The sequence below is a fragment of the Artemia franciscana genome, chromosome 13, assembly GCF_032884065.1.
Source record: "Artemia franciscana chromosome 13, ASM3288406v1, whole genome shotgun sequence".
Taxonomy (NCBI): domain Eukaryota; kingdom Metazoa; phylum Arthropoda; class Branchiopoda; order Anostraca; family Artemiidae; genus Artemia; species Artemia franciscana.
In genome coordinates this window covers 14,273,822-14,301,289 of record NC_088875.1, presented here as the reverse complement: position 1 = coordinate 14,301,289, position 27,468 = coordinate 14,273,822, and the positions used below count along the sequence as shown (strand labels likewise).

At 35.2% G+C, this 27,468-nt stretch overlaps 2 protein-coding genes across 2 annotated transcripts in view; both read right to left on the bottom strand.

Annotated features, from left to right (window-relative positions):
* Positions 1 to 438: 438 nt before the first annotated feature.
* LOC136034563 (uncharacterized) lies at positions 439 to 20,346 on the bottom strand. Its single transcript, XM_065715806.1, has 3 exons — positions 20,224 to 20,346; positions 14,791 to 15,051; positions 439 to 619 (listed from the first exon to the last, which is right to left on the bottom strand). Exons 1-3 carry the CDS (start codon positions 20,252 to 20,254, stop codon positions 519 to 521), a joined length of 393 nt encoding a protein of 130 aa, XP_065571878.1. The 5' UTR covers positions 20,255 to 20,346; the 3' UTR covers positions 439 to 518.
* A 5,566-nt stretch (positions 20,347 to 25,912) lies between these two features.
* Positions 25,913 to 27,468, bottom strand: part of LOC136034562 (COP9 signalosome complex subunit 5-like) — a 34,242-nt gene continuing 32,686 nt past the window's right edge. The window contains exon 6 of the mRNA XM_065715805.1: positions 25,913 to 26,231. Coding sequence (XP_065571877.1) covers positions 25,965 to 26,231 — 267 coding nt within the window. The 3' untranslated portion in view covers positions 25,913 to 25,964. The remainder of the gene's footprint in view (positions 26,232 to 27,468) is intronic.

The window sequence follows — 27,468 nt, the reverse complement described above, 5'->3', positions numbered from 1 at the left end:
ACTCCGTATATGAAAGAGGCTGTTCCTTCCTCAACATCCCACTCTTTACGAAAAAGTTATTTACTGTTTTATAAAGTAGAATCGAGAGAAAGAGTCAAACTTTAGAGTAAAGAGCGGGGCGTTGAGGAAGGAACAGCCCCTTTCATACACGGAATAATTTCTGTTAGTTTTAAGTTTTAATGTCGCTCCTTACTTTCAGTTAAAAAAACTTATTTTTTTATTTAATTTTAAAGATCATTCATCAACTTAGATGCCTTTTAGGTTTATATTTGGAATGTGGGAGCAGGATAGATCTCCTCATAGCCCAAATGTTTAAAATCGATACAATACTTGCCAGAACATATTAGGATTTCTTGAAAAAAGGTAACGACGTGGCTTTGGTATATCCATAGAGACGTTATTCGCTGAAAGTTTCCTACTGGAGAAGAAAAAATGAAATTCTTTTTAAATTGTACGTTTAATAACTTAAGATTCAATAAACGTTTACTCTTAATAAATACAAATTCTATCGTTTGATTTTATCTCGGTGTGCAAGATCTTGTCACAGGGTCGAATCGGTCTCCAAGGCGACATCGGGCTGCCCTAGGTCTAGAGGTATGCCATGAAAATAAAGCCCCATCTGAAAGAAAAATAAAGATAAATACAACGATACGAGTAGAATATTCACAAAGATGATGTGCCAGTAGTCTTAACGACTATGGCTTTGACATTACATATAAAACTATGCTTATATTTTCTGTTGTTTAGTTACTTTTTCTTCAAAGATAGTACGTGATTTTGAATTGAGATAGATCCCTCTAACTGTATGTATGGAGTAACCTGTGCAGTAGTTACTGAAAATCTAAAAAAAAGGAGAATTTTGATAGGTTTATATACGTCAAAAGAATTTGATTCTCATGGCGATTCTAAATATAACTGTGCTTTCAAATCCCTACCGACAGAGTTACGATATTTCGTATTTCTCCCGAAAATGACGGCCGCGTATTCATGTTAATTTTTCTTCTTTTCTTTTTAGGAAGGTTCGCATCGAACTAATGGTGGTAGGATGTTCGAAGAGGGCTTTTAGAACGGAAATTAAGAGCTATAGTTTTTCTTTTAAGCAACAAAAGAGATCTTACCATAGCAAAGTAGTTGTCTCTACAATTTTATGATATAAAACAGTAATTTTCGGCCCAAAGGATGCCAAAATGCTATCAAGTGAAAATTCTGGGATGTCCAATCGATTAAAACTATCGAAAAACCAAATTTGTTGCCTCCCAACTTCAGAGGCCATACAGCATGCATCGGGTCCATGTAAAAATGGCCGGTTTATATATGACAACGCACCTGCTAGTACAGGTGGGTGTACCTCATAAACCCTCGACCCTCATAACTAAGTTTTTACTCTTTTTTTTTAATTCTCATGATAAGTTCTCCCGAAAAAACAGAGCAAGAGAATAACCCCTTGATTATCACTTATTCGGCATATATATTTGGAATAAACCTTAAATTGTAAGTGCTGACAGTTAAAGGGGACTGACTGCTTCCTTCATGTTGCAGGAACAGTAGCTTTGAGCAGGAAATATTAGTCTTTATATTCTGAACTATTGAGCTAAAAAGTTAAAATTCAGCCACGTTTGAAGGGGCTAAAACATTGCTTTATATTATTGAAAATCTCATTTTAATGAAAAAAGTAAATACACGCGTAAAGTAAATACATTTTAATGAGAAAAAATTTGTCTTATTCTCGAAGTATTTCTATACAACTTTATATTTGAGTGAGGTGTTGAGGGAGGATAGTCCCTCTCATACTCACTATGGCCATGATTATAATATTTAAAACAACCAATAATCATCCTATTTTTGAGGGGAAGAGGAAAGCTTTCCCCTTTCACCACTTTTTTGCGCCACATTCTGAATTGTTTCTCAATGCGATAAAATGCAATTTATTAAAACACTTCTTGAATGAATGAACTTTTTGTCGCATATTCTTTATGCAATAATATTTTCAGTTCAGATGTTTTGAAAATCAATCATAAGTAAATGGAGCTTGCAATTGCCAGGGCTATGTTTGTTACATTCTAAAATAATTTAAGCATTTCCTAAGCCATAGAGTAAAGAACAGAGCGGGGAGGCTCATATATGAAGTAATTTTCTCTGGTTTTTAGTTTTAGTATCGTTCTTTACTTTTATATAAAAAATAAACTTTTCGTGTTCAATTTGAGTAAAAATGATTTGTTGCATCAAAACTACAGTTTTCCTTGGCCCTTTTGAAAAAAAGAAAGCACTTGCCATAAGAAAAATAAGGCTGCTTTATAAAAATCAATCGTTTGGCAATAAAATAAATGTTTACGAACCAATTTTAAAACTGTTGAAGCTCCCGTGAAAGGAGTTTACAAACGGTATGCAATTAAGCCGTTGATTGAGAGTCCGTATTATACCGTTTTAGGAGTCTTGATTGAAGGAGAGTTTGCAATCACATTATTTCTGGATAATAACCTTTCAATAAAGTAAGGGGTTATACCTGCGTGGTTTTTCCTAGAAACATTTATGATCCGATTGCCTTATTTAAATGTTATTGACAATTTTTTTTTCATTTTTGGCAACTTGAATATAGATTAAATACTTGAATATTAAATCCCCTGGGATGTAGTGACTTAATAAGTACAGAGACGTGAAGAAAGAGATTCAATTAGCGATATCCATTAGACAACATATCTGCGATTGCTATACAAGAAAATTGTGAAAAATAGTAAAATAGTGAACCCATTATTTTTTGGCAAAAAAAAGTGATCGAAATCGTCGAGTTTTCTAACTTTGCAGAAGGGAGCGGGAACAGTATAGAAGCGCCGTTGTACTGGTCGTACTTTGTACTTAAACTGCTGGGGATAGGTATACCGGGACCCGCACTTCCCATTTTGCTAGAGAAGTAAGACATTGGTTGCAATTTATCCCCTGCTGGAATGGAACTGACTCGCAAGAGATAAAATTAATAGACAATCCTGTCTTGACTTCTTTTTTCGTGCTAATAAGGCAGGAAATGCAAGCAATGATGTTGTTTCCAAATCTGCGCAATATTACAAGCCCGATATACTGTTAAAAGCCAAGGAAATCCTTTGGCCGCTAGCTGGCATGACTACTAGTGCTTCTGATCGCGTAAAGCCACAGGATATTGTGTCCAATTTAGTAAGGGCTATTCAGCATTGTGACAAAAAGAAACCCATGCTACGCAAGTTTGGAATTTATGAAGCTGATGATCCCTGGTGAAATTACTGCAACGCTTACCAGGAAATTAAATGGTCTGTAGTACTGTTGATGATCTCAAGGAACACGTAGCCTCATTGAAACTTCAGCATGGTAATGTGTCTCAGTGCTCCTCCGATGTTCATAAAGCGAAATCTACGTACTTAGTAATTCTGAAACAGCCACCTAAAGGTCTTAAAAAGCCTGTCGAGCGCAAGGGTTACCTTGAGAGTCTTGCTGATTGTCATACCTTGGTTTCCTTGAGAGTGCTTGCTTTTATCATATACTAGACTTGAGGCCTTTGCAGAAAGAGGGGCGGATTGTACTTGATGACAAGAAAGCTGCGACTACTCTTGTTAATGCCGTGGAAGATGCAAAAATAATATCTCCTTTGCACTTTGGCATTATACGCCATATTTCTGACGATCCCACGGACACAGATCTATGCAGTGTGATCGAGAAGTATTTGAAAGCAGAATGGATACGAAACACTCGTTCCTATCAGTTGTTTTTCGAAAGTGAGACTAATCTACTGAGAGCTCTCGAAAATCCTTTGACCTTCAGCTATGAGAAACATCAAATTCAGGACTACAGATTTTTACCTATGCGATGTTATGATTTTCAACAGTACAGGCATGCAGCTCAAACCTGTAAAACATTACTCGATGTTTTTGCTGTGCAGATGATCACAAGAACTCAAGACAGAACCCTTGCTCTAAGGGTGTAAAATGTGCATTGTGTGGTTCTGATAACCATACCTGCTATATTACAGGATGTCCAGCAGCAATGAAGCTACGGTAACTCCTCAGCGAAGGGCGTGCTCGTAGAATAAAAAGGCAGTGTTGAAAAACTGCCCTTCCTTGAACGTGCACTATGCTGTAATGATGCGCTCTATTTACTGGAGCATTTCCTGACAGCTTCCTCTGTCTGTCTACTGGAACTAACAGACTGCGTCCAGCTATTTGCAGTGCCTGCTATCTCTTCGGGACAAGGAAGACCGTCAAACGGTGTTGCCATTCTTGTCAACTCTCGCCTTGCCACCCAGCTGGTTGGTGAAGACAAACTTTACATAGCTGTGAAAGTTGAGGATATTTATGTGTTCTCCGTCTATCTTCCAATCGACTGCCATGATCTTGCCTCAGAAGAGCGAATTGCTGCTGCATGCGCCAAACTAGTTCAGTCTGTCAGGGAATGTTCAGATAAGCATGGTCAGGTGATCGTTGTGGGAGACTTTAATTGTCATCTGAATGACGATGCTAATGCAAGGACTCAAATCCTTTGACTCGCTTTTGTTGATCTGCAACCTGTCTTGAACAATTGCTCCTTCACCTATGTACGTAATTCAGGCTCTACAAGCTCTTTGGATTTCTTTATCTGTTCTACCGATATAAAAGTGCTAGATAATTGTCACATTGACACCGCCGTATCAGTTTCTGATCATTTTCCTATTACCTACCCATTCGAAGTCACTCATGCTGAAAATAGGTCCACAAGTAAAAGAAAGTGGTATTCTAAGTCTGAATGGAACAAAATTGACTTAACTTCATACTCAAGCGTTCTTGACAGTATAGTGAGGAAAGTTAAGATACGATTCCAGCTCCTTCAGCAGAATACAGATATAATAGCTAGTGAAAGACAGATTCTGTTTAACATATACTGTTCTGAGCTAACCCATGCCATGCGATGCACAGAAGCTGCTGATGTACCTAAACGTAAAGTCCATTTTGCATCTGAAGCTCCTAGATGGTTTCTTAACGCCTAGCTTGCACGAGCATGTGAAACTTCTAAACTTTAGTATCGTATTTTAACGATTGTGGCAGATCTCGGTTCGGCGTTGTTAATGACGTTATACTTTATACTAAGCATATTTTTTCTAATATTCTTAGTAAACATAAGGCAGATGTTATAGATAAAAATAGGGATAGACTGTTAAGAAATCGTGATGAGATATGGCGGTTCATTGGCAACATGAATATCGAATGTGAGTCAAATGACTATGCCTCACACTCTGAACATGAATGGGTCAAATATTGCATAAATGAGTTCTCGCCCCCGGATTCTAATTTACAAGATGAATTTTCCTCAGCGCTGGATATGGCCTTGGGCGATAGGAATCTCGTCCAGGGTTCATGATATACCCACAAAAAATTAGTCAATGTATTCTGAAACTTAAAAAGAAATATTCACGTGGAATTGACCAGTCGTGTGGCATGCATCTACTACATGGACATTTAAATCTCTTATACCATCTGGGAATGCTGTTCCATATAATATTCAATAGTGGGTTAGTTCCTCATGTTTTTTTTTACGCTGGTGTTGTGACCCCTTTGCTCAAGAAGGAAAAGATAAAAATAAGCGTAGTTCGCACCGACTTATAAGTGTTTCACCAGTATTCTGTAAATTATTACAGCTGTTAGTTACTGATGAGATTACCCGAGTTTGTTCCATGCCAGACAATCAGTTTGGCGGCCGTGAACATATCCGTCGTGAACTGAGTTATTGCAAATGTTCTGTTAGATGTGAAAGAAAATAATGATATTGTTATCATGGCTGGTCATGATGTATCACGGGCCTTCGATTCGGCGATACATCCTCGGTTACTGCTTAGTGCCAGCCACCATGGTCTTGATAGCTCAATCCTACGTGTCTACAAACATATGTATAGTTGATTTCATATTTTTGTCAAAGTGCCTACTCAAAAAGATTTTGTTGTTTGAAAAGTTATAATTCGCGTTTGGAAAGGTATTAGGCAGGGCGGGGTATAATCACCTCCATTTTATAATAACAGTGTGCTAGAGCTCCAGAATACAGTTCACACATTGTTTATTTTTCGAAGTCTTGATTTGTCATATCTAAATTATGCTGACGACGTCCTGAATCTAGTCGAACCATTTCTGGCATTGAGGAAAATTTTGAGATTTTATGTTCTAAATATAGGAAAATAGGGCTTGAGTTTAATACTGAAAAGAGTGAAGTTGTGTCAATTGGTATGTCACGCAATCAGCCCGTCCCCGATATCATTTGTGTTGATGGAGATCCTGTTTAGATGTCACCAAGCATAAATTACCTTGGATTACCCATTGGAAGTGACTTAAAACATACTCGTACGCTTTTATTAGAATTTCCATGTGCAAAGCTTTTCAAGGCATACAGTCTGCTTGTTCCTTGCAAAGCACGCTATAGAAGAAGAGTTCTTTTTTAAATTTATAACGCGCTTTCTGTAATCAATTTGTTAGCTTTGTCACCTTTTTGGAATGGTTTTAGTACGTCAGATAAAGGAGCTTGTCCGTCAGTTTTTTTTTGGTACGCTAAGCTCCTACTAGGTGTACCTCTGCGGGCTAAAAACCGGAGTAAAGTTTCTGTATATGGAGTTGTCGATCCGTTTGCTGTTGTCACGGAGCGTAGGTAACGCTTTGTATGATAACAAATCAATTTTCATGGTCTTAAAAAGTAATCGGTAGGTTTTGAGCTCATCCACCCGGTCTAGAGAAACCACAGGAGTGTGGTTTTCTTTAAGAAACCAAAAAAGGAGTTTTTTTAAGAGTTATCTTTTACCATCAATTTGAAAGACACCCCTGAAGGTTGGACGCCTTGCTCATTACTGGGTGTACCTTGAAAAGGCATGACTTTCGGTGTTTCCACTATTATTTATATGAAGTAAATTATCAAAGAAACTCGCAAACATACCATAGTAAATAACAGAAAGTAAAAAAGCGGAGGAGTAAAGTGAGGAGTAAAACTCCTCACTATTATTGTTAACATTGTATAGTTTGTTTGGTTTATTTTTTTTATTTTTTTCTTAATACAAGGACTATCAGGGTACCACACTCATTTATTTTCATTTTTATGAAAATTTATTAAATTTTTTGTGAGCGAATCCTTAAAAATAGCTACTCTATAACGACATAACTCTCAAACTCTTTATTTACGTGGCAAAGCTGAACATTTTCGCGGCAATGCGAAAATGTAATTGATGTCAGATGTAAAACCTATAGACCCATTCAATGCCCTTAAATCATGTTGACTTCTTTAATTTTATCGCTCAAGTTAATCAATGATATTTTAGAGAAGTTTACTGTGCATATTAAAAAAAAAAAAACAGAAATTTTCTTAGAGAAGTTAAGTGTGAAATTGAAACTTAACTTTCAGCAAAACTAGCGTTTTACTAAGAACTGAGGTCGTTTGATCGTTCTGGAATAGCATAACTGTATACTGAAAGTTACCAATATCATTGTCGCTGAAAGACTATACTTATAAATTAGTCTTTCGTTTCTTTCAGCCTGGTTGTAAAATTTTCTGCTCCTAAGAAAACATCCTGATTTTGTGGGGTTTGTTGCGTGTTTCCAGTAAAGCTCTAGTTTCTAGACTTCTTCATCTATTAGAAAATACTACAAGTCAGTTTATTTCAGCTCGTTTTATAGATATATCTTGTAAAATCCGTCAATCAATATTTTTTTTAGTTTTTAGTTTTTTACTCTTACTTCTCGTTTTTTTTTACTCTTGACTTCCGAAAAAAAGCTTTTTGTTAGTTCAGGTTCTTTTTAATAATAAAATAAATAACAAAAGCTCTAGAGCTCGACTGAGAAGACAAATTCGTAATTCATGGGATGGAAAAAACCTCTATAAATAAATACAACATCCATACTTCACTACATGCAATTCATACAAGTGTAATTAAACATATTCACCCGTCAATGTCCGGTCAACAACAACACCCGTTGACACGTGCAGCGAAATAAAAAAAATATCAATAAAATAAAATAAAAGACACAAAGAACCCTGGAGAATGCCCAGGTCCAGCATGGGAACAAACGTAACATCCCAAAGGCGATCCGCATTAACTAAAAACAACTCACTTATCACAAACAAGTTTCAATATATCAACATAAATTTAAGTTTTCGTTTGGTTGTTTGAATTCAGTATCCAGTTTAGACGCATAAATATACCAATACCGAATTACCGAGTTTCGAAGCGAAAACTTCAATCTTTCATTTATTATTCTTGGCTGATACAATTTATTAAAATTTCTAGTTAGATGTCCGTGCTCAATACTTTGAAGAGGGAAAAGGTTCGAGGAACGAAAAAACAAGGGAAGCAAACCACGGTCATACTTCAGTTTAAAGAGGATAGATTCAACAGTCACAAAATTTCTTGAGGGAAGAATATTAAGGAAGCAATATAGAGATTCTGCTGACGACTTCGCTGGTATAATTTAGGGAAAGGCAAGTAACTCTTAAGGACCCGCAGAGCTTTGTTCTGTTTTCTCTGAAGTGGCGCAATATGAGAACTAAATGTGTTAAGGTAAACAAGTGATGAAAACATTAAATGAGAAGGAATAAGTGCATAGTACAGTGATCACGTTGCTTCAAGGGGAACAGATGACCTAAGTCTTCGCGTTATACCTATATTTCTCCCCAATTTCATCCACAGATTAGATATATGAGGCTTCCATGATAGATTAGAGTCAAGGAGTACTCCAAGGTATCGCATAGTTGCTGCTCGTGAAATCATTAATTTAAAATCAGTTGATTCAGTTAGTTGAAGCTCAGGAACTGCAGTGTTACATTGCGAGAAAACCACGAATTTTGTTTTATCAGCGTTAAGAGCTAAGAAATTTGACTCAAGCCACAATAGAAGATGGCTGAAAGCTTCTTCCAATGCAGTGTCATCCGCAAATTACAAATTCAAACCAAATATTCTCATTGAAATATTCAGGTCATTCACATAAATTAAGAAAAGTAGGGGACCAAATATTGACCCTTGCGGGTCACCAGCGGTATTAGATTGACGAGTCATTTCAGATGAAACATCACCTCCATCAACATATTGAGAACGGTCCTTAACATAAGATGCTATTAGGGATTTTGCTGGCCCTCTTATACCGTAATGATCCTACTTATGCATTAAAAATATCACAAGATATTGAATCAAACACTTTTTCAATGTCAAGAAAAATGGAGGCTGGAATTTCTCCACGGTCAAGAATATCATGGACATACTGTGTTAGTAATAGGACGGCATGATCGGTAGAATGACATTTGCGAAATCCGAATTGTAGCTGATTTATCATTTCAAAATGATCTAAAAACGCATTATTCTATTATACAGACAACATTCAATTATTTTATAAAAAGCCGACAGGAGCAATATAGGGCGGTAATTTGACGGATTTGTTTTCTGCCCTCCTTTTTAAAGAGCCAATATTCCTGAATCTTTTAATGATGAAGGGAACGTCCCGTTTTTAAATGCCAGGTTTATTATATGACAAAATGCGCGAGATTTGAGGGAATATTTCTTTTAGCAAAAATGTCGATCCATCATCTATTAAATCCATCCATGATCCATGATCCATCAAAACCCTCAGAATTACCATTTTTCAAAAGAGTAACTACATTCTTTAATTCTTATTCAGAAACCTGTGTTTAAAATATTGACATATCATGTGGTGGTGGAAGGAACTTTCTAAAACCATTTTTATTTTGACTACTTGATCTTGATGAGGCAACAAGTTTTTCCCAGCTATTTTAGGAAAATGCCGGTACAGGGCATCTGCTATTTCCTTCTTATCATTACGAGGTACTTGATTTTCAGGAGTGCACATTTCATCTGGAAAACTTTGGTCCTTCCTCTTACTAAGGCATTCGTTAATTAGTGACCAAGTCTTTTTCGGAGACAAACGAACTTTCCCAACTCTCGTTCATAATAATTCTTCTTTTCCAATCAAAGAATTTTTGACAGTTGATTTTTATACCTTTTAAATTCAGAAATGTTTTCATCAAATGGACGGTTAAGTTGCCTTCTGAATAATTGATTTTTAAACTTTATAGATCGTAGTACACCTTTGGATATCCACGGCTTACTAGGAGATTAATAATGTCTCAGATTAATCTTTTTCACCGGGCATGTTTCATTTAATATTTCCTTAGACTGCTTTAAAAATAAATCCATAACGTGGTTCACATCCTCAGATTCAAAAAGTCCATTATCATTCATAACATTTAATCTTTCTTTTAATAGTCGCAGCGTATTTTTATTGAATATCCATGACTTTTTGGATTTTTTTTTGCTCAGTTTAAGCTCACTTTTAATTCAGAAAACAACATGAAATGATCAGAAGAATCCACCAATACTATCCTTATTAGATTTGTCTCAAAATTCGTCAGAATATTGACCATCAGTGATGCCGGCGTTGCAGTTATTCTTGTAGGCATGTTACAAAGAGGTAATAAACCATGCGACAGGTAAATCGATAGAAAATCTATCGCCTTTTTGCTAAGTCTACACTCCTTCTTTTCTTTATTTGTTGTCTGATGTTGTCATTTGTTGTCTGATGTGGATCATACATCAAATTGATGTTGAAGTCTCCCATCAAGATTACCCTTTGGTACTTGCTTGATATTAGCTTCATGAGGGTATTAAGAGACGAAGAAAAAGAAGAAGGTGATATATGAGGGGGCTTATAACAAACACAACACGCAACATTCTCATTATGTATTTTCAATTGTAAAATTAAAAATTCAAATTTCATTTCCTCGTATAAGTCATCAAAATCTGTTATTTTTCGCTAATGAATATCATGACGTACATAACACCCGATTCCTCCTTTATTTTTCGATACTCGTGATTTTTCAAAGAAATTATAATCTAGAATTTGGACTGAAGAAGAAAGATTATCATAAAGAAATGTTTAACACACCCCAATCGACAAAACATCATGACTGGGAAGAAACGCCGATAGAAAACCATTTTACTCATTCCAAAATATTGACCGGAATGATCCTGGAGTAGCTATATGATCTATATAATTATCATTAATATATTTATTTTGGGGGAGAGCTACCACAGATTCATCCATATTACCAAAATACTCTTTCACTAGATCATTTGCTAGAATTTGTTTAAGGTCTCGCCATCTGTAAATTTAGACATTAATTCTTAGTAGATCAATGATTGCTGGACGCGCCCCCGAATGGGGTGGGAGAAAAGGTAAAGAAAGGAAAATTAATAACTGAATGTGATAAAATACAGTAATACACTTAAGAAACTGATCTACATCTACGACAAAAAATATAAAAGAACAAAAGAGAAGACAAGAAAAGACAAAAACAAGAACCATGATTATTACGGTTAGATCGTATTTGATTTTTAACTAACCATGATGACGACCAGAAAAAAAAGAAAAAATTGAATACTATTCTCTACTTGTTGATATATCACCCATACTGACAGCAAAAACCACCACTTATCTCGACAAAAACTTCATAAAAAAATATTCTGTTGTCACTTAATATAAATATTAAAAAATAGAAAAATGAATAATACTCTTTTTAAATAATCATTATAATCATTATTGCAGTTCACTGTTAACTGTTCAGCTTCATGATGGTCATTGTATTTAACCCACTCCTCAGAGTTCAGGTGACGTACTTCTAACCATAGATCCGCTCCCTTCTGTTTGATCCTGGAGGACTCACATTTTCCAGCTTCGCGCAGGCCTTTAGCCTTAGCAAGAAGGCCGTTCCTGATATCGTTAAGTTTGGGAGGAAGATCAGACACAACACGAGCTCCCGAACCTTTAAGCTTCCCCGAATTACGCATAATAAATTGCACTCTCTTTGTCGTTGCTAAGGGAAAGAAAACTGGTTTTAACGTCACAGTTTTCGATGAGCCTCGCCTAGTGGTAAGGTTATCGCTTGTTTTCGACCCCAGTCGATACAAATTGTCAATGGTAATGGGGCTAGAAATTCCCAAAGTATCACTGATCCATGATTCCATGTTAGATTCCAGGGTTCGGTTACCCTTTTCGTTTCGTAGACCACGAATGATGAGATTTTTTCTTCTGCTTTTTAAGTCAATTACCAATAGTTCTTTTAGACAGTAATTCACAGGAAGCTTTATGTGCGCTCAGTTGACTTTCGAGTTCACGAATCTATTGCCACGTTCTAGTCCATCCTATTTTATGACTTCAATATCAGCCTCCAAACTTCTTAGGCCATTCGTTTTGGTTTGCCAAAATAATGTCGAGTTTATCCAGTTTCGTCAGCATGGTATTAATGCTAACTTTGAAGTCCTCAAAATTTTTTTGGCTCACGCTCGCCATCATTAAATAAATCAATAATTACGATCTAGTTTGAATCACGTTAGATCAGTCCTTGCTATCATCAATAATCTGATGTAAAAACAGGTTTGGAACGGTTGATTTCAGCGAGGTGCAAACACCTTGAATGACCAGGGAATAACAATTGTCTTATTGTGTGAATGAGATTATATCCAAAAAAAGGTGTTCACAGTGTGAATTCTGAAACAAGACTGAATATCTACCAAGTAATGGTAGATAGTGGTTTAAAACCTCTGAAATAGATTTGTCTGATATGCCGAATTTGATAGTGCAATTGTCATAAAGATCAGTCAATTTCTATCGGGTGTTTTCTCCTTTTTCGAAAATTACATTTTCTCAGGATTACAACCGCTGGGGTGTAATTTTAAACCTAATGAATTCTACGTACTTAGAATCATCGTAAAAATTCGATTCTTTAGACGTGTATATTGTTTTCAAAACTCGGTTTATTAGATTTTCAGCTACCATTAACAGGAGCCGCTCCTTACTCATACTTTGTTCCCTCGAATTGTTTGATACTGGTTGAAGTATATAAAAACAAAAAAGAAACAGAAAAGATAATCTTTTGCTATATATTAATCTACCATATTCAAGCTAACGCTGGACCCATTGTCACACCTGTAGACAAAAACAAAAAACAAGATTTAATAGCGATTTTTTATATTTAATTTAGATTTGGATTTATTTAGATTTAGAGGAAAACATCTCCGAAAGTGCAAAATCCCCCCAAAAATGTAATAAATACTATTTATAAAACACAGAGAAAATTGTAAGAGCAATTGTAAATTCCTTAAGATGGGGGGGGGGCAAGCCCTAAGTGCTGTATGACACGTATTTCATTTACAAGAGGTTTTCCATCGTCAAATCTTTACGTTTGCTAACAATTTGCCGTTAGCTCCTGGAAACAATGTGCTAATTGGGTAGGAAATTCAAAAAGCACAAGTTTAGGAAAAATTCAGTATACCCTAAAAGGCTAGCCTATCTTTGAAGATATTTTTAGAAACAAAAGAGTTTGCTCCACATAAATTATCACCAGTATAATATATATATATATATATATATATATATATATATATATATATATATATATATATATATATATATATATATAAACACATAATAAACTATAAATATAACATAATATAGACATATTATATAAAAATAAAAGTATTATATATATATATATATATATATATATATATATATATATATATATATATATATATATATATATAAATGTAGTGTCCGTCTGTTACATGACCGTTATTACCGTTACACGAGCTCAAAAAATTGACACTCTTTTTAAATTTTATTAAATTGATTAAAATGTAAAAAACTTGTGAGAAATTACTGAAGTTTAGAATGCTTGCTACTCAAAGAAAATTTGTCAAAGTGTCAATTAATGTCAAAAAGAAATTTTTATTAAATTGCTTAAAATGTAAAAAAAACTGATGATTGCACATATATTTCTATATATTTTGACAATGGATTCAAGCAATTCGAAAACCTTAAAACAGAAAACTAAACCAATTTACGTCATCAATTCGATCCAAAAATGACAGCGTTGCCGGGACCCAGAACACAAGGGACAATGAGAATCCATATATAGAAGCCTGCCACGTGCCATGCTGGGGCCCGCAGGGACCGGTGGCAAAGCCACCGGGACCCAGCACTCTCTGTGGTTAAAACACAAGGGACAATGAGAATCCATATATAGAACCTTGCCGCGTGTCATGCTGGGGCCCGCGGGGACCAGTGGCAAGGCCACCGGGACCCAGCCCTGTCTGTGGTTAGAACACAAGGGACAATGAGAATCCATATATAGAACCTTGCCGCGTGCCATGCTGGGGCCCGGCGGCGAAGCCGCCGGGGCCTAGCTAGTATATATATATATATATATATATATATATATATATATATATATATATATATATATATATATATATATATATATATATATATATAATAAACTATATTACATATAATAATATTATATAAACTATATAAACATATAATAAACTATATATATATATATATATATAATAAACTATATATATATATATATATATATATATATATATATATATATATATATATATATATATATATATATATATATATATATATATATATATATAATATAATATAAACATATTATATAAAAATAAAAGTATTTTATATTATATATATAAAATATTACCAGTCATGGTTTCTCATTAATGTTTATAGCGTAGAAAATAGTGATCTTGCTTCGCCTTTATTACCAGTTTTAGAATACTAAGCTTAAAATTCAACAAAACCTCGATTTGTTACAAAATTCCTTAGAAGTATTAGTTAAAAGTTGTTTTTTTTTTAGCTCAGGTAAAGAAGAATTTTTTGCAAAATTTCTAGTTAAGAATTTTCGCTAGGATGCTGAAAAACAAAATGGTATAAAAGAATTGATGCTCACCTACTACACAAACTACTGTTCCGTTGCATCCAGACCTCAAGCCTTCTGCAATATCGTCATCAAAATCAAATACAGTCGAGTTTGTTTCAGAAGTTGTTGAATTTTCATAATCACATGTACAAGCAGCATCTCCTGTCCTTTGTCCAGCACTGAGCAATTTGATTACTAATACCATAATAATTACTGATCCAATCACTGATACTAGACCAATTAGTATATTCCTTTTTCTTAGTTGCTGCTTAGACCTCTGGCGAACTGCAGCTGAATTTAAAAACAAAAAACATCTTCGTTAAATGTATATATCAAATAATAAATGTATATTTATAGTAAATGCATATATAATAAATGTATATTTTGTCTATGTTAAATGTAAATGTAAATGTATATTTTCCGCATTTGGAAAATAATGGTAAGCTCTAAAAGTGTTATGTCATAGTTAGTAAATATCAACCATTTATTTTTAAGTTCTAATGTGTTTTGCTCAGAGTACAAAGCTGTTTCATTTGAAGTTTTTAGAACGCGTCCTGTTTGTCCAATATTTGGCAAAACTGTACAAAAACCAAAAATATCACCTTTTATTCCCTCTTTATTCTTTCAGTGGCAAAAATTGTTTAATAAACATACTATTATCTAATAATGATAGCAAAAATATATGGACAGCTATATGTTAGTGATGGTAAGTAATATCGTTTCACTGTATGAAAAGATGAAAAATATTAGAAGCAACAGTATTGACAGTAAATAGCGACGAAGACCACACTGCATTTCCATCACTAACACCAAAAACAGGAAGAACTAGACCTACGTTTCCTGAGCAACGTGAAGTGTTACAGCAACCTTTGTCCAGCTTCGCCAAATGAAGTGTTGCGAGAGCAACACTTTGGTTTTGTTTCTTTGCTATCGGTTAAACGCTGAAGTTGTCAGCCTATCGAAACTTTTAAAACGTTATGTTCAAAGAAGAACGTGATCAGTAATCACATGATCAAAGACTATTCCTCAGCGTTGAAAAAACAACAATAACAGAAGAATATCGAAAGAAGGGACTAAATTGACTTTGCAGCCAGTTGAACTTTATCCTTTTCAATCGTAGACATCGTAACGGATCAAGACTTGGAACAATATCTTATATAATCTACTTGGTATTATAAAGCTATCCGTAACTTTTCAGGATCAAAACACCATAGATGACACTCTATTAATTATTATGAAACTGCCTCGTTGTTTTACGTTATCGTTTGTACCCGTTGCGTAAACACTTAATTCTAGGTTACAGTGAGTATGGGTAGGCTACACCAACTAGCAAAAGTTACAAACCCCTCTTCACTAAAGATGATTGTAGCCTAACAGAGGATTATTACTTACAAGTCCCCTACATGTCTTACCACTGGAACCAACTCGGTCTTACCATCAAATACACTGTAAACAAATAATAAGTACACCAAATAGCAAAATTCGCAAACCCCTCACTGCCGAAGATGATTATGAGCTAACTGACGACCTTTCCTTACAAGTCCCCTACATGTCTCACAATTTGTATCGGCTTATTTTTGGTTTCAGTGTGTACCCTACTACTGAAGTTGTCAACCCCTTGAAACTTTCAAACTAGTATATCTCATGAAGGAATTTTTGCACCAAAAAAATGGATGACATATACTTTTATCAGCTTATCAAGAGCTAACGATTGCCGTCGAAAAAAAATTCTATCTGTCTTAGTTCAAAAGTTGATTTTTTTTTGCCTTAGGCCAACTTTCTAACCTCACCACTTAGAAAGGAGCAAAGGATCAGCTCCAATTTCTTTAGCAATGACAGAACTTTTAAAGTTTAAGAGGTACATCTGATAACATTTCTCTACCTCAATCCCGAGTCCGAAAAAACAAATGATAAACCCAGACAAAATCACGGCAGCACTTTCGGACCCGTGGGAAAATGCCGTTTTTTTGCTTCTGTAAATTTTTCTATTTATCCCTCAAAGAAGATATATTGGCTGTGGGGCCGGGTAACTGCTGCATATATTTAACACTTTTAGATTTTAGTCCATCTTCAATTTGAAAGCGGTGCCTGCCTGCTTGCCTGCTAGAACGGAGCTTTCCACTCGAAAGCAGAAACATGGTTTGATGAAACGAAAGCTTGGCTGCACAACTTCAGATACTCCTCTCTGACATAGGCTATATAACTCCACTTCATTTTGCACACCATAGGCCCTGGCTCGTGGACAAGCAAAAACCATCCTTTTTGGCCCCAGGCAAGAGTTCTGCGGAGCTTTCCAAAATGTAATGCCATCAATCTGCCCCGAGGTCCACACTTTCCGTAAAAACCGCACAGGTTAGATCCTTACCAGTTTCCAGGAATAAGCCAACATCAGCGGCATAGAAAAAAAAAGAAAAAAAGGACAAAACCAAAGTGTTGCTCTCGCAACACAACAATAGATAATTTCTAAATACAGTGGGAAACAAATTAGAATTAATATCTTGACCCTATGTCCAAGGGTCGTCCTCAGCAATACAAAAATATATAAGAAGAAAAAAATTACAACAGGATAAAATCAATAAAACTAAAATATTTTTTTTTCAGAACAGTCCCAGCATCCTTTCCTCAGAGAAGTTCAACCAAGACTGATAAATAAATTGTGATGAAACGAGGCAATTCATTGAAATGAAAGAGAATGATTTAAATTCTCCGATTCTCGAGATGAAATGACTAAAAACGTATTGTTAAATCATTCTCTTTCAAAGAGCGAAAATTAAGATAGATTACAGTGGGAGAGGCGCGTGTGCAGCTGTATTTGCATCAGGCTGTCCAGCATCCAATCATGCTGTAATGATTTGTTAATGGCATATGTATAATCATTAGCTAAAAATAATAGTAGAGACGTTGTTAGTAGGTAAGCCGTTCCTAGGGGGGGGGTCAGCTACTCTAGGCACCGCAGCTGCAGCGGGCGCGGCTATGGGATTGTCCCCTTTGAACAAATTATTCACTTTGAATGGTTTTATATTGCTTATATTTCAGTCGGGAGGGGGCACTGTAGCTAATTTTTCCCGGGACACTACCAGACCTAGGAACGGCTCATTTAGTGGGGCTTAAAGTTTTAGATTTCTCGAACAAAAAGGTTCCAGATTCGGATTTATTAAGTGGCTAAACAATTCTTCTTTTGACATGGACTCCTAACATAAATGTCATATTAAGCTTATGCGTACTGTTAAAAATAAATCTCATAAAAATAAATTGGCTCTCTCTCTCTCTTTCTCTCTCTCTTGTAAACAAAGCTTCTGATAGCACTTGCCCCATCCCTCCAAACTCATGATGCTCTGCCTTCTTTTTTCACCTCTTTGTTGGTAAGTATATGAATGTTATATTTTATATTACTTAGAAAAGGATTCAAGAGGTGCCATCAGACCCAGCACTAAAAATAAGGCGGTAGAGAGAAAAAAAAATCTCGGAAATCAAGAAGGAATATAAATCAATTGCAACTACGAATGCGCCAATGTGAGGCGTTACTGCTGCTGAAATTGGAAAGCTTTTCGATAAAATTTAAATCGATATGCTATCTCAAAATTTTCACTCAATGGCTTTTCAGCACCCTTTGGGCAAAGATTATGGTATATGCCACAAAATGGCAGAAAATGCTACTTTATGTCCACACAATCTTTTCTGGAAATTCAAATGTTTCACTTTCTAATGAACATTCATTTCTCTTTCTAATGAACTTTCTTCTGATATTCTAGAGTCATTGGTTTGATGAGGAAAAATTAAACAAATAAACATGTTTCCGTGACCATCTTTCTAAAAAAAAAAAAAAAAAAATTCATACTTTGTAGATAAGGTCTAGACATCTCTATAATAAACTTACCTTGTATATTGAGCCAGATAGCGCAGTTTTTTTTAGAGTTTTGGTTATTATCAGAACGAATCACTCCTTAATTAAAGTTCGTTAACATTAACTGTGGAATATATGTATAAAAAATTAAACATTTAACCCAATATTTAAATTTAAATGTTGATAAAAACAAAACTCCTCCCGGTAAATTTCGTGACAGTGCTTGTGTAAAGCCCCCCTCTCCTTCATCTTTCCACCCTTTGTGTTGGTAAGAATAGGATGGAAATGGTTTGTGTTGTAAAAGAAGACGTATTTCTGCAGCAAGAAGAAAGCTATAACCTCATAGCAGCTTAGGCTGAGTTTAAATGATAGTGGATTAGAATATAATTCATACCCCCCCCCCCCTGCAGCATCCAGATTCCTTTCTATATTCATCTAAAGGCTTACGGAGAGTTAGACAACTTGGGCATTAAAATGCATTCTTTGAGGCATCTGCCCTTCCCCCTAAACAATGACTCACTGATCCTCCTTCATAATAGCTGATAAGCAATTATATATCAGAGTACATAATTCTACAAAAAAAATTGAGTGAATCACTAAATAAATGCGGCTTTAAATTTAAATGTCAACATTCACCTTTTATATTGTATTCACTACTCGCCAATTTAGGAACGAATGTGCCACCGTAATAAGAAGGCTCTCTGAAAATAGAAGGCTCAATATATAGTTTTCCGAAACTTTTAAGTCGAGTATCTGACTCAGAATTACCAGTCAATAACAACTTGGCACATTCGCCAAGTTGTTAACTTGGCACAACTTTTTTTTGCTAATTTTGGCTATAAAACAGTCAAATTTGCTTTTTTTGGGCAAAATGGTTGTTTTGTGCCCCAAAATGACAGAAAACCACTAGAGCGGCGTTTTTCTGAAACACTTAATTTGATGGCATGGTTTTCATCAAGATCACTTGCCTTTTTGGGGCTGTTGGCTATTTTATTGAAAATCATGCAAATTTTCTCAGGTTGGTAGCATTTGACGTATATCTTTAAACTTAAAGATTCCCTTCATTCGGAACCAGCACAAAAAGTCGATTCTTTTAATGGATTAATTGTTATCAAAGCTTGTTATTAATATTTTAAAGTTTCGGTTACTATTAGCCCGAGTCTCTCCTTTCTTACAGTTTGACACCACAAACTATTTGAAACACATTTCTATCCCTTCCCTTCTTGTAAATAAGAAGACCAATCATGGGAGCCCATCAGCTGAATTTTAGGGGAGGGGGCTTACCTGGTCTAATCGGAACTTCCGATGTTGTATAATAGAAATCTCAAAACAAAATATAAAAATATAAGGCAGCGTCATTGAGCCAGGGGAGAGGGCTGGCACCCTCCTTTTTGAGTTTTAAAAGAAAAAACGACAGTCTTTTCCCTCCTTGATATTGAAAAATACAAATTATCCCCCAGCCCCCTCCCTCCCCCAAAAAATTTATGCCACTGCACAACTTCGACTTTCCTCGTTTTTTCTATATTTTTTTTTCTATTCGGTTTGTGGAGTCAATCAGTTTAGTTCCTGAGCGGCATAAAATTTGTTATATTTCAGTTATTTAAATAGCAGAAGCATACCAGATTCAAAGTCGTGATCAGTTTCCAACATTATTTTGTTCAAGCACAACAGACAAATAAAGTAGACACTAAACACAAAGATCTAAAACACTTCGCTATTAGCCGCATAACAAACTGCAATCAAACCGGATTTTTTGACGTAGATGCATCTTGCGGAATTTTCCCTTAATTTTTAGCTTTGTCGGGTATTTAATAAAATAATGACACAGTTCCATATATTTCTTCCGGTTCGTTGATATTTTGAAGGTTAAAATTCTAAGTATTAATTAAAATAAGGGTAAATAGCCCAAGATGCTGCTTCGCATTCCGTTGCTAAATGACTCATACCAGCTAGCTTTGTGACGGATTTGGAACTAAAAAAAGAGGAGTAATTCTCTAAGTGGCGGGGGGGCAATTGCCCCCTCCAAGCCCAAATTTACCAACCAGTGCTCAGTTTGCCCCTCCCCCTGCTGAAATTTAGTTTCTGCAAAAAATCTTGTCAAAACTAAGAGAAGCCTGAATAATTTAAGTATCCAGAGAAACAGGTCAGTTTTCTTTAGTAAATCTTTGCCTTTATAGTAATAAGTGGATCGTTTTTGATTTTTCACTATCATTTTTGCTTGATTTTAAAAACTTGGCTCCAACTTCCACGCCTTAGGATTTTAACTAAATTACGCCCCCGTTAAAAAGGAAGAAAAACCAAGGAAAATTTAGCTAGTGAAGAAAAATCGAAAGTTGCAGACATTTCGACCAGGATCTCTGTTGAACCGTTTTTAGTGCACGAAGGATTCAAGAAACAGAAGGGACTACCAAATAGAAATTTATTAGAAATTGAAAGAACTAAAGAAAAACTGTTTTTTGATAGACATTTAAAGCTTTGAGTTATTATCTTTAAATTAATCTTCCACTTGTTAAAATGCTTCGTAGACTTGCAACTAAGAAAAAAGGTCTTAAATACAGCAGAAGTTGACCATTTATGACCTTTTAATTACTAATCAGAAACGTTTCTGATTTTTAATACTGTCACTTATGACATCAAATCCTATGGGTAAATAGGATGGTAATCTGGCTGTTGGACAAACACAGATACGAATCATCATTTGCAGACTGCAAATTGTTGTAGGCTTAATGTTGATGTTGGGCTAGCTCTACAATCCGGACCAAGATCGCTTAGAGCCAATAATTCATGTGAATACGGGTCAAGCAGAAATGAATGATATTAGACCCGTTTTTTTTTACTAATCAAGATCTTGATTTAAGAATTTAAGCTGCTTCATCAAAGTGGTAAGATTTTACAGCTCACTGCCAAATAGAACGCTGATCAGAGGACCGTGATGACAATCTCATCAAATACCTTAGATCACTGATGAGAGTAGAATGAAAAAAGATATTTGCAAGAAAACTAAACAGCCTAAGAATTAAGATCAGAGTCTTCCGATTTTCATTGAAATTACTTTTTGTAAAAAAAAAAAAAAAAATATAATTCAAAATAAGACCTTGGCACATTGATCCGCTAAAAAAGAGAGCTATTATTTAGTACCCTCTCATTTTTTGTAACCTAGCTAAAAAATACCGTTGTGTGGGTCCGTTAGTAATAACTTAAGCAAGCAGACGTAGGAGGCACTGACTGAACCGAATGCAAGGGCTATTTTCATTTCAAGCTAGATATCTATGTCCTTTTCTGTTTGAATTTTCGTGTAATTCATGGCTCCAGAAAACTCACAAACAAAACTCAAAGTGAATAATTTTTTTTTTCAATCACTCGACAAAACAGAGTCACTTGTCAAGAAAAAACTCACTTAGAAATAGAGATAAATGACCCAGAGGGAGGAAACCCTTCCATAAATCGGTTGTTCGATCCCAACTAAACTTGCTGGGAGGTATAAGCTAGCTTCTTAGATATACATTTTTGGGATAAAAAAAAAATTAGACCTCTGTAACGAAGAAAACCTATTTTTTCATCCAGACGTCCCCCATAAGCATTACTGAATCCAACCAAACCTTAAGAGAAGCTGAATGTCCTAGCATTTCCTTTTGATGAGTTTGTTCGATCTGACCTCTCTGTGGGAAAGGGCTCTAAATTTACGTCATGACAGCTTGTAACAGGACAGGCTTTTGGATTTAAAATTAAGAGCTAGTGTCTGCTGCAGTGATTTGAGAAACCAGGTTCAATCCTTTCTATGTGGGGAACAAGAGAGGGACAGCTGGATTAATATTCTCAGCATATCTACAAAAAGGTGCTGCTGACTTCTTATAAACTGAGGAGAATAACTACCTTCTGAAACCAAACTGGCTATATACGACATTCGAAAAAAAGAAAAAAGAAACTGAACAAGGGTGATTTCCCGCCAGTAATACACTAGCTGAAAATAACCTTAGCTTGGTTTCTTTTTTTTGTTTCGTCTTTTTTGTCAGAGGTATAGTTAGGGCCAGCTTCAACGCTGTGCCTTTTCCAGCTCCATAGGTAATACAAACTCTTTAAGAGAGGGAGTGCTTTTTTTATTAACACGATTTTTTTTTTTTTTTAGAGGATTATAATTGTGTACTAAGAGTTATTGATGTCAGGTCGGTGAAAAACTATTGAGAGGCTCATAAGATAAGTTTTTCCTTTATTTTCAGCACACTACTTATGAGCTTTACTGTCCCTAAGAAAACATCCTTTTTATTATTAAAGTTTTGTGTTTTCAGTAAAGCATTAGTGTTTATAATTTTACGGATATAGGAAAATATCACAAATCATTTAATATGAGTTAGTTTAGAGATATATCTTACCTAATTTCCAAAGCTACAATGTTTGTGCGTTTTCTTTGCTCTTTACTAGGAACAGCTTTGAGGATGAAGTTAAAATTTTCAGGGAATGTTCGGCAGACCAACGGACCTCGAATCTTAGGGGAGAGGACGCAGAAAGTAAGTTCAAAAGATTCTGGTCTCCAATCTGTTTGAAATTTTTGCAAATTAAGTTCCGACGGGAATAGAATCTAATCCCAGCGAAGAAGAAAGGTAAACTAAAAGACACTGTGTCAATTCAGATTGTCAAAATAGGGTAACTGTATTATTTCAGGGACGACTAGCTGGATCAAGTTGAAACTTTTAGGGGCTGTTCGGGGGTAAAGTGTACCAGGTTATCAAAACACATATCAGCAACAACTCAGGGAATTAAGCTGGAGCTTCTGGAGTGTTGAGGGGAGTGTAAAGGGGACTTCAAATTTTGTTCTTAGTGGTAGGGAATGAGGGGGCCAACAAATTTGTGTCTCTGACCAACCAAAAAGTTTTTGAACTATTAGCTAGAGTCAATCTTTGAATTACTCACTTTGAAATAGTGCGGTAAATCAAAAGACAGCATATGAACTCGGGCTATCAAAATAGCATATTTGTAAAATCTGGGAATGAGAGAAAGCGATAAGAGCGCTAAAAAAATTGTATCCCCTAAATATTGGCTCTCCAATTAATGACACAAAATCTTCTTACTTAAAAGCTTTGAACTTATATCAATAAGTTATATGGTCGATTGCAATTCTATAATTTTGTACTGACACTAAAGTGCGAATTCGGTCCTTTTGGGCTTGTGAGAGCCACTTTTTTGAACGTTTCACAAGATCCTGGGCCCGGTGGACCCCTATGCAGAAAAAACTTAAAATTTTATTTTGGCTGTTTCAATCCGTGACAACCAAAAAGGGCCAAAAATTTGATCCGTCTCTGATAGGCATATAACTCACAGGGCATGAAGACAAGGCTGAGCAGACCCTAATGGAGTAAAATATTTTTGAATTGGTTGTATCAATGCGTGACACCTGAAACTGGATAAATGAATATTGTTTTCTCAAACTTACAGTGCTTCCAGGGATAGACAAGTAGAGTTCTATGAAAACAAAAGCCAAGGAAAAACAGTTGTGTTGATGAGTGATGCCCAGAATGGGCCAAAAAGGGTTTAGTCTCTGACTGGCAAAATTAAGTAAAGTACAAATCACGCTGAGGTCTTTTGATGTTTTAAATAAATTTCTATTCGTTTTAAGTTTGACTTGGCTATTCATTTAATTTCTGTTCATTTTAAGGTTCTTCTGTTCGTCTGTAGCGGTATCGGTTATCTTCATGTTTTATAAGATTATGCATTTTAATTTCTGTTTATTTTGGTTCTCATTTTTTCATTTACTGTAATTTCTATTAATTTTAAGCTTGATTTTCAATCTGACTATGCTCGTCTTAGGTTTTTACTATGGCTCTTTACTTTTCTTCGAAAAACTTATGTTTTTCAATAATTTTTTTTTCAAAATAATTCAATGGAGATTTTAAATAAGCAATGAAAGCCCCTGTGGCAATAGTCTGTTGTCATCTCTAGAAACAAAAAGAACAAGTTTGCCCCTGAATAAGAGCCAAGCATTTCTCTTGTCATTTTTGCAAACCAAATTTTTAGATTGGATAATTTATTCACACTATTAGGCATTAAATATTTTTTTTTTTTTACTTCAGAGTAATGTTTGATTCAAGAACCCGGGGGAATTTGCATAAGGCATATGCCTAGAAGTGGGGAAAGTAAAACGAGGCTATCTGGTAAAGCATTACTTTTACAGGTGATTCATTACTTAGGTATTTTTAAGCAGGGTTGGCAACTGCCGACGTCTAAAAAGAGTGCAAATCAAAGCCAAAAAAGAGTGATTTTTGCTCAAAAGTGTGCAAGTCAAACAATTTGCGTATCTCCTCTTCCACGTCACCTCTGAGGCAAAAAAAGTGCATTTCACACGAATAGTGTGCAAGTTGGCAACTCTGTTCCTTAGGTTAAATGCACTTCTGACGTAGGTGTTAACTGCTGACATATAAAGCAAATGAAAAGTGACAACTAAAAAAAAGATTTTCACTTTTCCGCATCCCCTCTGAAGTAAAAAAGGGTGCATTTCACACGAAAAGTGTGCGAGTTGGCAATCCTGGTTTGAATTTATGTCAACAATTGTTTGTCAACAATCGGGCTGCACTGGCTATGACAACATATGTTCATTCAATACTGCAGCTCCTATTGCAAACATACCCCACAGACAGTATAAGGGGTCTCTTCAAAGGAATTGAAATCTAAAGTGTCTTTGGCGACTGGACATAAAGGAATTCTTTATTAATTAGAAAACCAGCCATGAGGTCTACCAGTTCTCCTTTTCGATTTCCCACTCATCCTGATATACGACAGTCTTTCCCTATGTTATTTCACAAAGTATTGATAGGCTGACTCTTCGTGGGTAGCTAAAGGACACTATTCGTGAGGAGGGTTTATAGATTATTTCATTTTCTTTTGTACAAAACAAGCTTTCAACTGGTGATTTTATAAAATCTCTAATTTTACTATCTTGGGGAATATATATATATGTGGTGGTTCTAGGTATGGACAGGGAGGTGGGAAGGTGCCCCCTCCTCAGTTTTTCTGACGTCTGAAAATTCCACAAAATTCCTTTTTTACTTGCGGTATATCTTGCCCCACCCGCTTCAGATTATGTGGCCTAAAATCACTACTGGAATATGAAGCTGGCCGCTCTGGCCATAAGATCTATTATCAAACTTATTTTTGGTACAATAAATATTCACTCCCCATCTAAAATACAAATAATGCAGACTCTCTATACCCACTGGAGCAGGAGGAGGGAGGTGTGTAATTCAAAAGATAACTAATTTTTGTCGTTTGTGATCAAGTGGTGAATGCCTTCAAGCATCCAATAAATATTGAGATCACTTCTCAAACAAAATTTTTTAATTCCAAAATACAGTATACTTAAATTAAAATATCAGCGAGTCAGTTTCTCCACAACTGCTGGTGCAGAGGGTACAGTTACTTGATTGAAAAGTTGATTTTTTATCACTTGTGACATTAAACCATGTATGACCTCAATTGTGGCTTTGGAGCAGTCTCGTTTAGCTTTGGCCAACTTATCTTCCACTTTTTTGTCACTTTCTGAAGGCAGAAACAAAACTGATGTTTTCCCAATAGATGAGTCTGCCTGTTCTAGTTTTTCTGATAAATCGTTTATCTGACCAGTAGTGTAGTCGGCATTCTGCAAAGAAATAAAGAATTATACCCGAGCCTAGCCATAAAATCTGTTTAAAAAGATCACAACATTATTAAATGACTTTTTTCTCCTGATTTTAATGTCCCATTTGTGCTACAGAAGCAGAAATTGAAATGACAAGAAATTGGTGTGAAAAACCTACATCAACACTAAATTGTTCCTGGGTATTGTTCCTAGGTTCCTAATTGTTCCTAAGGAAAATGGATCTCTAGGCTTCCAGAGATTTAAAAAATTGTGACAACTCTGATCCGCCAATCATAAAGTTTACGCTAGAAAGTTTGAAAAAAATTACTGTACCGAAAAAACAACAACATATAATGACAAAAAAAGGAAAACATACATGCAGTCAGTCGTAAATTTATCCATATTATTTTGTGAATAAATTTTATTCACTAAGTTTGAAAAAACTACGAACGGGCTTCGGTACCAAAAAAATACTTTCAGTACCGAAAAAACAAAACAAGAAAAAACAACATATAAGGACAAAAAATAATAAGAAAAAAATAAATGCAGTCAGTCGTAAATTTATCCCCATAAATTTTATTCATATTATTAATAAAATTTTTTTTTATCATATTTATAAATAAACTTTATCCACATGTTTGACTTTGGTCTAGTACAGGTATTAAGCAAAAATAAAAACGCTATGTTAGTGTCTTAGCTACATATTATCATATTTATAATATGATAATATAATCATACATTCTATAGCCTTATGATTAGAGTGAAAATAATGTGGCCTAACCATAACCCTGGCTTCTCACACAGCTGCTACCTTTTGTCTTTATTATCGTCAATTTTGACTTAAAGGAAAAAAACTGATTTTTCATGAGGAAATGTTTTCGAGTCCACACCAATTTTTTTGTGGCAGCTATTGACGGTGGCAGTAAATCTAGTATTCTCTTAGTTCCGTTATTTATCGTTAGGTAGGCCTTGCTAATATACTAAGCTAGTCTATTCTTTTTTCCAGTTCTACTGAGTCCTCATCAGATACTGTGATTGTATGATTACAGAATGTACAATTGTAAATCTATTGAAGTACTACTTTCCAGTCTAGCGCTACGGTACCGGACACTTCCCAACTCTTTCTATTAATTCCCCATGTTCGTTCTTGGATAATTTAGCTTTCATATAAGCTTTTCTGTGGCTTGAATTTGTAATTTGTTGTTAAAGTTGACATTAACCAAGTTTGACATATTTTGGAAATATTGTCAAAGTTCAA

Coding starts and splice junctions, on each gene's coding strand:
- LOC136034563 (XM_065715806.1), bottom strand. CDS start 20,254: ATGTTGGAAACTGATCACGACTTTGAATCTG. Junction 15,052..20,223: donor TGATCACGACTTTGAATCTG/GTATGCTTCTGC, acceptor TTTTAAATTCAG/CTGCAGTTCGCCAGAGGTCT. Junction 620..14,790: donor AACAGTAGTTTGTGTAGTAG/GTGAGCATCAAT, acceptor TTTTTCTTTCAG/ATGGGGCTTTATTTTCATGG.